Consider the following 14,118-nt stretch of genomic DNA (forward strand, 5'->3'; position numbering starts at 1 on the left):
AGCATGTCAAGTTTGGTTATAAACATCATGTGTGTCAGATTTTGTCATAGGTGTCAAACATGTCAAGTTTGGTCATGTGTGTCAGATTTGGTCACATGTGTCAAGCATGTCAGGTTCGGTCATAAATGTCATGTGTGTCAGATTTTGTCATAGGTGTCAAGAATGTCAAGTTTGGTTATGTGTGTCAGTTTTGGTCACTTGTGTCAAGCATGTCAAATTTGGTTATGTGTGTCAGATTTTGTCATAGGTGTCAAGCATGTCAGGTTTGGTCACAGGTGTCAAGAGTGTCAGGTTTGGTCAAGTGTGTCAGGTTTGGTCACATGTATCAGATTTGGTCACATGTGTCAAGCATGTCAAGTTTGGTCATGTGTGTCAGATTTGGTCACTTGTGTCAAGCATGTCAGGTTTGGTCATGTGTGTCTGATTTGGTGACATGTGTGTCAGATTTGGTCACATGTGTCATGTGTGTCAAGTTTGGTTATGTGTGTCAGATTTGGTCACATGTGTCATGTGTGTCAAGTTTGGTCATGTGTGTCAGATTTGGTCACTTTTGTCTAGCATGTCAGATTTGGTCACATGTGTCATGTGTCAAGTTTGGTCATGTGTGTCAGATTTGGTCACATGTGTCAAGCATGTCAAATTTGGTCATATGTGTCAGATTTGGTCCCATGTGTCATGTCAAGTGTGTCATGTGTGACTGAGGTTGGTGATATGTGCCTGGTCAGTACTCCATGAAAGGATCTTATTTATTAGACAGGGGAGACTGGTACCCTCTCTGATAAAAACCTGCAAGTGTTGGAGCTCCATCCAGCAGCCAAGCTGCGGTCAATGACAAGCAGTCCAGCTGTAGCACATCTTTGATGAATGCATGGATGGTGTCACGCACAAAATACTCCCCATGCTTGATTAGTCACTGCTTCCACTCAGTCATGGTCTGGTTTTATGTGAAATTTAATGATTTGTATTCATATAAAATTGATTCTTCTATATTTAGAACTAAGATCGACAATGACCTCACTTGATGATTTAATTTTCAAACCATTAATATGTCTTCATTACGTTTCTGCATGACTTGCTGTATCAATTGTACATTACACATCTGCGCCCCACAACATGGGGCTGTGTCTCTCCATATACACAGTCTCCATACACATGCATGCATAAAGTCATTCTGGATCCAGATGCATGCATGATGATGTCACTGCAATCATGACTCAGTGGCCATCATCAAACATAAAAACACCCATCCTTCATGATCTTTCAGAAATGATTTCCAATGTTTAAAGGAATGTGTACATAGGATATCTGAACCTTCTGATATATTGTCTCAAGTCAACAATATGCTAATTATGATAATGAGAATAAGGTATGCCCCAGGAATCTAACTAACAGGTAACTGTGATATGCATGTTGTGATCATGTCTCTTTGTTGTTTAACGATTCACTCAGCCATTTTCCAGCTATATGGTGACGGTCTGTAAATAATCGAGTCTGGACCAGAGACTCCAGTGATCAACAGCATGAGCATCAACATGTGTCAACCAAGTCAGTGAGCCTGTCCACCCGATCCTGCATAATTAAGAAAGAGGTGTAATGTGGACACGACATAGGATTTCATAAGTAAACCAGGACGCTGATTTTATAAAATTGGGTTTGTATGACTTCCCAATGTGCAAAACAGGCCCTGTTGAGAACATCAACCTGGGCACAATGCTGTCTCACACAAGCGTTCTGGTTCATGCAAAAAGAATACAAACACATATGAATATTTTCGTGTAAACGTTTAATTCTAACCTGACCAGATAAAACCAGTCAAATTACTCATATAAATATCTTCGCCTCAACAATAAATACACAAGTAAACGTTGTACAGCTCAGAACTACGTGGCAATGTGACAAAAAACAATTCTAGCTAAATTGAGCCATGCAGAATTCAACCTATTTTTGTGTTTTTTCCAAATCGTGTACAAAATAATACTAAGAACTATGTAAGTCAGTTCATTGCATGACGATCCAAATGTCACTTGAATGTCTAAATATAGCTTTGTCCTTGACTTCTTACTTTTGATTAATTTGTATATATCGACCAAATATACCAAATATTTTAACATCGACACATCCAAATCCTGGGAATTTTAATTATGACTGTGTATCTGTCTTCTTGTCGTACAATAAAACTGAGGAACACAACTAGATCGTCATGCATGTTATTTTGATTACACTTTAAACACCTAACACGACTCTAACTTGACTGGCCAAGATGTCAAACACTAACATGGAAACGCACCATTGTAACCATCACAAAGAGACCGCCATAAGGCCACCAACACCTTGGCCACCAGTACACAATGCATGGTCTCAAATTTAACAGCCCAAAATTGTGTTTGTTACAAAATTTCAAGCAAATTAGTAGGTGAACGTGAGGACTATGGTAGCGGCCACACAAGTTAGTTGGAATACAGCACAACAGTAACCTGTGTATATAGGAGAAGTTGGCAAGTTGGACTGGGGGGACAGGCTGGGACAAGGGGGAGACAACCCAGGTATGGGGTGGATATCACACTAAAATACTATCCCACACTGGAATGTTCTACCATACCTAAATTATGGTTCAAGATATATCAAAATCAGGAATATCAGTTTCATAGCTGAAAATAAGAGCTCAATTAAACTGTTTATAATATTTCCTGTACTGAAAATTTCCGCACTTAGAAAAACACCCAAAAATGAGAATAACACAAATTTTTAGGAAAGCTCTCGTCTGAATGTTGCTTTTGGAGAAGTAGTTCACTGATGTCATTTAATTTCCCAACTTTAAGTGATACACCTAATCTTGAGTGGAGTTCAATATCTTAGATGTATGTTATCAAGTAATGAAGCTCATCTATACATATATGAAGGACTACATGTTCCTGTCTACAAAATGGACCCAGTTAGAATGATTTCATCTATAATATCATACACTTCTTAACTTGGAATACACTACACTATGAAAGTCAATGTTTGGATGAATCTATATGTAGGAACTAAACTTGCCCTGTCCAACCTCCCTCCTCTTCAAATCATTCTCAAAGTGTGGCCAAAGTTCACAATTGATCAACAACGAGCTGTTTCCGGCTCTATGGAGCAGTATTATTGAACACGCACAGATCAAGGGATATCAGTTTCATACAGTAGACATACTATACATAGATGTATTGTCTAACTGTTGCCACTGAACCGTATTCAGTGGTCACTGCTGACAAAGTTTACAAGTATTTCCTTCCATTATAAACAGTAGACTTCCTTGATCCGGCTTCCTTGTTTTGATGGCACTGACAGTTCCATATCACTCAAGCATGCTCTCAACAAAAGTGTTATCACAGGGGTAAACAAATCTGAGTTTGGCAAATTCCGGGTGGAAGCAATCAAGTAACAATGACACTGAGTTACTATAACTCAACAAGGATACACTCAACAACACACATGAAATATATACTGCCATCTTGAAACACACTCCCTTCAGCAAGCTCCAACATTGCCCCTTTACAGAGGGATTCGTTTTTTATTGAATGCAAGTGCACCCTCCTGAATGCTCAAAACAATATTTGAATGAATAATATTCTTTCCTGTCAGATGAATGTAAATATCTGTTTTTTTGTTTGTTTGGTTTATGTTATTGTGGGTCTTTTAAAGATCTTTCTTTATTCATTAACAACTCAGCCATTTTGTTTGATTACTTCAGTACAGTGCTAAAGCTTTGAATATGTGTATGACATCAGGACCAGTGTCCTCTTGTCCTTCTTCAAGAGGATGGTGTATTTCAGTCATGACGCCATGACATGCTACAATAGCAGGAGAAGCCTTGACAAACTGAGAGGTTCTCAAACAGTCAGGTGTGAACTGCAGTGTGAGTGCAAGAAGACAGCAATATCTATTTCCCATGTGTTTTTGATCCAAGGATGATCTGGCAAAATAATGTTTTGGCAATTTATTAAAAAGTAATACTTCAAGTAGACTTTACAAAAAGCCACCAAAATGCATTAATATTATTTTTCCACATTAGTGTAACTAGTTATTTTGGCAGATCATCAGCCATAATAAATGCACAACAGATAAAGGTTACATTTCATATACATTACCATATTGTAATAATGTGTATACAGTCATTGTGATAATAGTTCATATCAATGGATCATTATTACAAAAAAAACTGTAAAGAATGTGCATAGATTCTAAGCTGATTCGTACAGAAAACCCTTTGATTTGGCATACTGTGAATGGGCACATACATCATTTACATGCAAATAAATAATAACTGACAAAACATCTGTAGTGTTTTTTCAACATAAAACACAATATCTATCAGAAATTAGCACAACCATACAATGAATCTCAGAAACATAAAACTCTACCTTATATATTAATTTACCAACTTCCTCCTCAACATAATGAAAACACATCAAAACACAATGGTGGAAAATGTTTACAATTCGAACATTAAGCTTGACTAGTACTACTCATACCATTCTCATTTCATCCTTGTATCCTGAAGGTTAAACAAGAACAAAATCTTTTTGTCATGTTTTCTTATTGTTTTATTCTACTTTATCTTAAAACAAATATCACTAACCAATGTTACCATACCAACAATATAAATATTTTGATTTTCAAGGCATTAAAATTTACAAACAAATGAGAAATAAATAATGACATAAAATAATATTTTTACACAAAAATAAATACTGAAACCCACCAACAAATGTCCAATGTTTGGAACATGTGACCACCTGACAAACAGACTACATAGTATGGCACACAAATCAGTTTATGCACAGTTTCTTAGTTGTGGACCCACTCTACAATCATGGAAGTTTTAGTCTTAGTCATGTCTAAGGCTAACCGTGTATACTGTGTATTGTAGAAACTGAAAAAAATATCTAAAAATACAAGTTTTGATTTGAGCCCAATCAAACAAAGTGTAAGATCTATATATCGATATCCATGGGACCGTCACTGCTGATTGCACACATGTCTGAGGTATGATGTATTTATAATGCAATATTGCACAGCTAAAATGGATTTATGAAATGATATGCTAATTTATGCAAATTATTATGAATCCTGATACACATTTCAGCAATTCTACTGCTACACACTAAAACCGAGTTAGTTAATAAATCTGATATATTCCTGAGTGTATGTATGTTAAAATAATGGCAAAACAATGACAATATAATCACTTGAGCACACAATTGCTACCTTTAACCATCACAAAAACAACCAACTAAAACTTAGGTATACAGAAAAAAAATCCACTCATGTTTGAAATGTATGAAAAATATTGCAAATGTTAAATCTTGTAATAGCACCATAAAAACAAACAAGTGTGACTATTCTGTGCCCTAAAGCATAAAGTACTGTGAGTACCAAAACCTAGGTGATCGCAAAGTTTGGGAATATGGAATAATGAATCTCTAGGGTTTTTTTCTATGATTTACACAAACACAATCTTCCCACCCCCCACTGCTAAATGCTCAGTTGCCCTTTGTCTTGACCAGACTTAATAGCATCAAATAACACCAAACAATTCAGCTATTCACAAATACAGATATTCAGTTTAAAGTTTTTTGGTTGCTGAGAAGAAAATATTATGCTCCAAGTGAAAAAGGAAGAGAAACCATTCCAACCCTGTACCATAAAGCGGCATCAGGTGAAAGGATTGTGGTAAGAGTTAAAGTGATAGACTGTTGAAGATAGGAGGAATAAATATGTGGTGAAAGGTGGAGAAACACAGGTTTCCTGCCTGTGTATACAGTAATGAGACCATTGAGATGAATACATAAGAACAAGAGTCCAAATATTCCAAAGGAAGAGAATAAACTATATCTCTAATGTGTAATGATCAAAAGATCTAAAACAATTGCTATTGATAAGGCGGCCATTTCCCGCTATGATTGCATAATATGTACGATGCTACAATATGTGCATATTTGTCATGTAAAATTGGGGTTGGAAGTGATTATATATGATGAAAAAGCATTTGTCAGTAAACTTGCTCGTCTTGAGATCATCTACAAACATGGTATAAAATGCACAAAACAACATTCATGATGTGGGTAAGTGATGGCAAATGAACAATGACATGTATATAACGTGTTAAGTTGCTAAAACATGCATAGATTCAATAAATAAATAGTTGACCATTGCACATGTGGTAGTGATATGCTGAGTCCCTCTGGTAGGGTCTCCTTCCTCGTCTGCACCAATCAGCAAAACACTTGCTAAGTCTCATGTTTAACACCTGCAGTTTCAGATATAGTTGGTATTGGAACTCTATTGTATGTTCCGTTTTGATCATTTTAGTTTTTGTATCATGAAATATCAAAATGAAAACCACTTTATGGCCTAACATAAAGAACTGTACCCCAGGTTATCCAAAGGAAGTCAACTGGACGTACAGGGTGTTGTTTACCAATCTTATCAGATATAGCAATGTTTTACTGAATTGCAGGCACACATCTCTGCAAATTTATGCAGGAATTATAATACTGATGAAAATTCAGCCTCTCACCCAGACCAGCCTTGCAGTCTTGGCTGTCATGGATATAAACTGATGGTCCATTATGGCACACATGGACACTGTAGCTGATCCAGAAGAACCGTCTACTTTAGTCAGCCAGATGCCCATATCAAACTATTGCTTCAATACACAATCCCTTTGTCTCTGACGTGATGATGATGCTGACCTCGCTTGTACCAAGTGAGGTGTGTCCTCCTCACAGGTATATTGCCTCAGTTTGTTCTTACATCCAACAGATGAAGAAAGTCTAAAGTCTACTCACTCACATTACAGACTTTCACACTACGTTAAAGCCCACCTTGTCTTTGAGGTCCACAGCACAATATACTCCTATTCTAGGGCATAGTTCCTGGTTTTTGTCTAGGACTTCACTCACATGACATAAGGCTTTCTCTGCTCCATCATTCTGGAGTCATGTGCTAGAGTTCAAGAGGCACTGCTTCTGGGAAAACCCTAGAGAAACACTAGTGCTGCTACCACAGTTTGCTTATAAACGTTTCAAGTCTGTAGTAGACAACTACTGAAACTACAAACTAAATGCATATACAGAACTAAATGGCCAAGTGACCGTATTGCATGAGAATTGTTCTCCTATTGTAGAGAAATATGGAACTGCATCACACAGATGCCATCGGTTCCGAAGACACTGAATACTCTACTGACGGAAGTGCTGCATATATAGAAGTGGTCATATGGTGTAACCACTGAGGTTGCTAGAGTCTAGTCTTCCTGACACATGGGTCAGGACACGCCATTCTTCTTCCCTACGGGCAGATGGCGGTGGAGGCCATCATTCTGACTGTGTCGATTCCGACTTTTACGAGTTGAAAATATCTTTTCACATCCATTGATGGTGCACTGAAACATTTCCTTTGGGTGTACATTCTCAAAATGTTCCTTCAAAGCCAGGTTGTCCCTGAACTTGGACTCACAGAGATGGCATGAGACGGATACATCAGAGGAGTCATCACTGCCTGCATGGCCATTGATATGGATCTCATCTTCTTCCGGCTCATCATCAGAGTTGCATTCAGACCCAGCTGATCCAGAGGCTGATGGGGAGAGATGCCCGTTCCTCCCGCAAGTCTCATTCTCAATGAAGTCAGGCCCATACAAAGACTGCAGCACATTTTCTCTCAAGTTTTGCATGTTGGTGCTGGAATCTCCATCCTGTTCATGGTCATCTGATGAGAGCAACTTCTTATGAAGGCCTAGGTTTGAGGCATGACGGTCTCGGCTTCTCTTGGATGGAAATGTAGCACTGCAGCCATCAACTGTGCATGGATGTACAAGCTTCATGTGTGCATTCCTGTAGTGGATCTTCACTCCAAACTGATTCTGGAACATCTTTCCACATGTCAGGCATTTTTGGGGATTGGTCTTGTCAATTGGAATTTCCAAGTCTTCAACTAGGTGGCCATTTGTGTTCGATTCTATGCATGAATCTTCAGAGTCTTGGTCAGAACGACATGGGGAAGAGCATGGGCTGGCTTCATGGACAGAAGCAGAGTGATTTTGGAAACTATCATCAGATGCAATGCTACTGTTGTTGTTATTGTTCTGATGGCTGGAGTTGGTTAAAAGGGATGCAATCTTTGGGAAATTGATGGAATTTCGTTTTCTGCTTATTTGCTCTTTGAGGTCTTGGTCTGACTGTAGTTTGTCATCAGGTCCACAGTGGATGCCATTACCACAGCCCATGTCTTCATCCTTCTCACCATCTCCTTGCTCTACCTCATCCTTTGGTTCTGACTTGATGCATGAGTCCTGTGGATGGCGATCTGATTCAGACTTGCCATCCTTACAGGATAATCTCCTACCTCTGCCTGCGAGAGATTTGCCATTTGAAGGATCTTTGTCATCTGAGTTATCATCTGACATCACATACATCTCATCATTTTGAGCACACCTTGTTGGAGCATTGCTCTTTCGACGACTCCCCCCTCTCTGTACGTTGGATTCTTGTTTGCTCTCCTCATCTAGTGGCTCACCCTCTTCCACAATATGGTTGCTGAGGTCCTTTGGTTCATCGTGATTGTCATCTGAAGTGTCATCCGTGTCAAGTCTTGGTCTTTTATCTGGGGCATGTATATATGCAAATTGATTGTTCATGTCAACAAAAAAGGCAGGATCAGCTCTCATCAAGCCTTGGGCATCCACTCCTGGCAGTGCACCTCTAGGAAGTAGTGATGGAGGGACTACCATTGTTGGTGGGCTGTTTATCATCCTGACAGACTTGGCATCATCATAGGGTCTAGGACTGTCACTCATGTCTTTCCTCTTAGTTGCCATGTGGAGCTTTGGGTTGGGATTTGCACTGTGACGATTGCGACTTCTGCGGGAACTGAACATCATGTTACAGCCATCAACTGTGCATTTATGCATTTCTTTCAAGTGAACTGCACTGTAGTGAATTTTCAAAGCACCCTTGTCACAGAATGTCTTGTTACAAGCTGTACACAGCACACGCTTCTTACCATTCGGCCCAATGAATGTTTGACCAAACCCAGCTGAAGGTGTCCACTGACGCTTGATTGGGTGGTTCGACTTTCTCAAATGTTTGGCTTTACTGTCATAGTCTGGCGAGGCCGGGTCTTCTTTTGTTGAGTAATCAATAGCCCCCAGAGACTGATCATCATCGTCCATGACACAGATGCCACCAGGCACAGCTGCATTCTCGCTGCTATCAAGATTCCTCTGTGACATGATTGGGGAGGGTGCTGAGTGGATAGATGTAGGTGTCGAACAGAGATTCTTCGGACTGTCACTTGATGGGGAGGAGCTTGCTGCTGGTTTGTCAACTGAGTTGGGACTTGGGTCTGGGCTTGTCTGATCTCGCCGAACTCAAAGGGTTGCATAGTCTGGAGTCGGCCAAGAGGGGAGACGGATGTGGAAGTTGCGTTTGAGGTAGGCATGCCCAGAGGTCGAATATCTCTTGTGGGGGAGTAACTGGCCTGCAGGAGAGGGGGAGTCAACAGTCGGCTGCCCGGAGGCAGGAGGGGAAGACGTCCAGCAAACAGAGGTCGTGCTTCATAAGGTCGAATGAGGCCCTGTGTGGTGCTCAGATTGCTGCGTTCAATGAATTTCTTGATCTCTGACTCTGCCCGTGTTGTCTGCTTGATGTACAGGTCTTGTTTCTCTTTGGTGTCCTGAAGAATGATCTCCTGAGCAATGGCCTTGGTCTCTCCAAACCGCAAAAACTGCTGAAGAATGATATGTTCCTCCTCACGGGATGCAATCGTCCACTTGTCTAGGACACGGCCATTTGAGTCCTACAACAGAAGGTAGGATTTATCAATAAAACAGCCTCACAACAGTTGTTCAAATAACAATATAGTGGAAAAACTGTCAAACAAATAGCATACGGGAAAATATACAAAGCAATAAAGTACCATATTAGAAATAATGCCAACATCATTTGAATAAAGAACTGGAATCAATAAATGTTTTTGTTGGGAAAATATTCATTTACTTCGTGGCCATCATCACCAATTGTCTTGTGGCTACTTAAGATGGCTGCCTAACTAGGTGGCGAGGTGGTAGGGTAGTTAGTAGGAGTGTGTCAGCTACTCTCCCGGCCCGGTATGCCCCCCTACAGTTCCCTGACAGTGATCATATCGCTCTCCTATACATCACCCTGACAAACTGGGGCAAACTGCCTGGCTATATCTCCTGCTGCCTGACACAGCTCCCTGAAGTGGACAACAATACACCAGCTCATCATTTATTCCTGGACAGTCGCCTTTCCCAGGCATCCCACTCAATAACCAGTAGTATGGAGCAGATACAATAGTCACCAATGCTAGAAATTAATTTCTTTCACCAACAATTTGGCTCAACAAACCACATGTGTGAATCATTTTAGGTTCTTCTGAACAAATGTTGGCTCAGTTAAACCAGTTTACAGTATACCTATGACATTTGATACATTTGGTTTGGGGAGAAGAAGTATTCTCACACTGGGAATTCCTGTACGACACAAAGTGATCAGAATACTGAGAAAAAACAAGTATGCCTGACCGACCATACAATACAGTCTTTTTGCTGCTATGAGTTGTTTACAGACCTGTTTGTTTGTGAGGGAATTAACACTGTTATCTAGCATACAGCCTAAATATGGATGTAAACTTGTGTGACTAATCCCACCACCACACACACATCCCTACCACTGATGCTCACACTCAAAGTGATATTCATTTTACAACATTGGAAAAGCAACACTTCTTTAAGTATACTAAATTCATTCATGAAAGTTTGGTTGAGAGTTACAACAATCGGAATGAATACATTTTATGACTCTATTACTCCAAATCACATTACATAGAATGGCATCATTTATCATAATTTCTCTTCTAATATAACCACAGGTAGCCCCGATTAAGAAGTTATGACATGTAAGTTAATACCCTGAGAAGAAGTTCTGCAGATTAATATTGTACACATTTCGAGGATAGACATTTGTGATTAGGCCTGTGTCTACAGATGAACACAAACTGACAGGAAAACGAAAGATTTACTTGAACATTAGATTTCACCAAATCAAATGCTGACATTATCCAAACATAGTTGGCTGACAAGTCCAAACCACAATATTTACACACATATAAAATACATCAAGACTGAAAAAACATTCCTTGTTCATCTCATTGTTATTTACGGTGTCCGTGTCGTTAGAGTTTAGATTCGAACCTCTAGGGTTGCAGCTGAGACGGATGTTCCTATCCCTCTCTAAAGGTATCATATAAACAGATTCATCTCTACCTCTGTAGGCTGTTGGCAGAAAGTTCAACATAACAACTTGTTGTTTGATACTTACAAACAGGTCACTTGCCAGTCAATTAAACTTCACATGGTGACCTTCAGAACTGATCAAATAAACCACATTTTGATACAATGCTATATTTATGTAAGTACTAAATGCATTTTTTTCAAAAACATAGAATTTCCTAAAATAGCCAACCCACATTTTATCTCAACTTTCATGCCTTATGCATGAAATGTTCTATTTAGAAAATACCAAATGTTTAGCACAGTGCAAATGAATAATTAATTCATGCTTGTTCATGATATACCATGATTGTTTTTCAAAGTTTTTAATGTCTACAAACAGAACAATGGTTTACTAACTTCACTTGTAGAAATGTGAATGTCCTGACCCAGTGCCAACCAGGACCATTAAAAGGTACAGTATTTCTGAGTTTTCACCTATTACCTGTGTCAGAGTATTCTTGTGAATCTTATATCACCAATGGAATACTACTCGCTGTGTTGAAGTTTGACTAAACCCATTTCACAGCATTATGTCAAAGCTGTGGCCGTGGCCGTGACTGACTAATGATTTATAATCAGATGTTTAATTAATATGTATGCCTTCATTCTGTGGTAATCTGTAGTGATTCAATGTAGGATGAATGACCTAACACTGTTTACTTGCAGCAGTATTGCATGAGTTTTCTATTGACAGTGTTGAGACGTGGCCCTCACTGTCTCCCGAGGACAGTGTTGAGACGTGGCCCTCACTGTCTCCCGAGGACAGTGTTGAGACGTGGCCCTCACTGTCTACCGAGGACAGTGTTGAGACGTGGCCCTCACTGTCTCTCGAGGACAGTGTTGAGACGTGGCCCTCACTGTCTCCCGAGAACAGTGCTGAGACATGGCCCTCACTGTCTCCCGAGGACAGTGTTAAGGCATGGCCCTCACTGTCTCCCGAGGACAGTGTTAAGGCATGGCCCCTGATTGTACAACACCTACTTTACATCTACCATTTACCAAACACCTAAATTTACAAATATCTGCTCCTAAACCTTTCAAAATCACATTCTACTTTTTACAAAAATCAAATCCAGATCCTACGGAATTACGCTTATCCATTTCCTAACCAGATCGTGTCTCCATTTAGCTCCACAATCAAGCGAGTTCTCCACCAACTAATCTAAGCAAGTGATCCTTGTCTGCAAGTCTACATAGACAATGGCTGTTGCCATCACTGGTCCTTTGTGTGGTAATCTCCTCGCCAGGCTCCCTTGTACTGCCAAGGTAGTAAACATCATTACTGAAGGCGACCTGCCATTTACACATCACATAAATACAAGTCTCGCTTCTTCACAGTCCCACAACAACCATCTGTCCTTCAACACAAAAATTGAATCCTTTTCAGACACATTTTTTACAACAGCCTAACTACAGAATGTTTGTAATTGGCTTGATTCTTAAATCTGAGGGGCCCATTAATATCCTTTGCTTTCAGGTAAATGTTTTAATTCTATTTCATGATTCTTGAGTCAGGATTATGGACCACGCTGTTCATGATAACTGTTCAAGTTTTAGCTCAGAGTTATGCAGAATGTTTAATATTTGCAGATTTTCCAGTTTTATCACCCAGTAACATTCAATTAAGAATATAAGATATTTATTGCATAGCATTCCATGAAGAAACAGTGGCAATATTCTATAAGCTACAATTTACACAGTAGGTACAAGAAATATGGATACATTTCACACATAAATGATGTACATTATAACAATTTTTAGAAATCATGTGGTATAATGACATGGAAATAATATATGAGGAGACTATGGTAAGATATAAAATTCATTCAAAGTTGTAAAGATGGTGACATATTTTGGAAATTGATTCAGGACTTCTGTTCGTGAAAATTATTAAGAATTGTTCTTTTTTTGAGAGTGTAGTAAATTCTTGGTCATAATAAAGCATTGTGTGTATTATCTCTCAACACATCAAACATATAAGTACTTTCCTTTGTTGACAAGCAGTTGGTGAAATTTTTATCAGCCTGTTTGGTATGGTTATCTGGAAAAGCCCGGGGTGTCCATGTGTTAGGTAAAGCCAATATCCTCAAACTTTGATCTAGAGATGAAGATTGGCATGAAATGTGATCATACTTATTCTTATCTCAACCCCAAGCTCCCAAGGTGCCCCCCACCCCCTTCCCTTCCCTCCCCAGCTGGCCCCATCTGGGAACCTGGTGATCAAACCCTTGTCACTGTAGGTAATCGGATCCATGATTAAACATGACCCTCTGTGGCACCAATGGCTGCCCCCATGTTCCCTCCATCACTAAGTGGACTATGATAAGAAGAGCTACTGCCTGCCTGCTGTTGGATGCACACTTATCCAGTCTAAAGTCACGGTCATGGCTATGTCAACACCCTACACAAAAAAACAGCCCAACAAAATGATCAACTATTTCAGTGACATTTTAAAAAGTTATTTAAAAACATTTTGAATGACAAGGATTTCAAAAGTAGTCTTAATTCAAGGTATCTCCAGGGCCCTGATAAAGATGAACATCATGAACAACATGGGTGACAAACTCTCTTTTGTGTAATTCATAAACATTGAAGGACTTGAGGCCACTCAATGGTCTAGGTTTTTACAGGGGCGGATACAGCTTTTTGAGAAAGGTGGGGTGCACACTCTTGAGAAAGGGAGGGTGCACACTTCATTTTCACCTGTTTTCATGGGTCATTTAATAAACTTTCAGGACAAAAGGGGAGGTGCACACCCCTGCACCCCCCTCTAGATCCGCCTATGC

General features: G+C 39.6%; 1 protein-coding gene across 1 annotated transcript in view; it reads right to left on the bottom strand.

The window, feature by feature from the left end:
* Positions 1–1,766: 1,766 nt before the first annotated feature.
* Positions 1,767–14,118, bottom strand: part of LOC124262370 (zinc finger protein basonuclin-1-like) — a 70,336-nt gene continuing 57,984 nt past the window's right edge. The window contains 2 exon segments of the mRNA XM_046696854.1: positions 1,767–9,405; positions 9,408–9,834. Coding sequence (XP_046552810.1) covers positions 7,304–9,405; positions 9,408–9,834 — 2,529 coding nt within the window. The 3' untranslated portion in view covers positions 1,767–7,303.

Source organism: Haliotis rubra, unplaced genomic scaffold, assembly GCF_003918875.1.
Source record: "Haliotis rubra isolate DU_JTF1 unplaced genomic scaffold, ASM391887v1 Scf833, whole genome shotgun sequence".
Classification (NCBI taxonomy): domain Eukaryota; kingdom Metazoa; phylum Mollusca; class Gastropoda; order Lepetellida; family Haliotidae; genus Haliotis; species Haliotis rubra.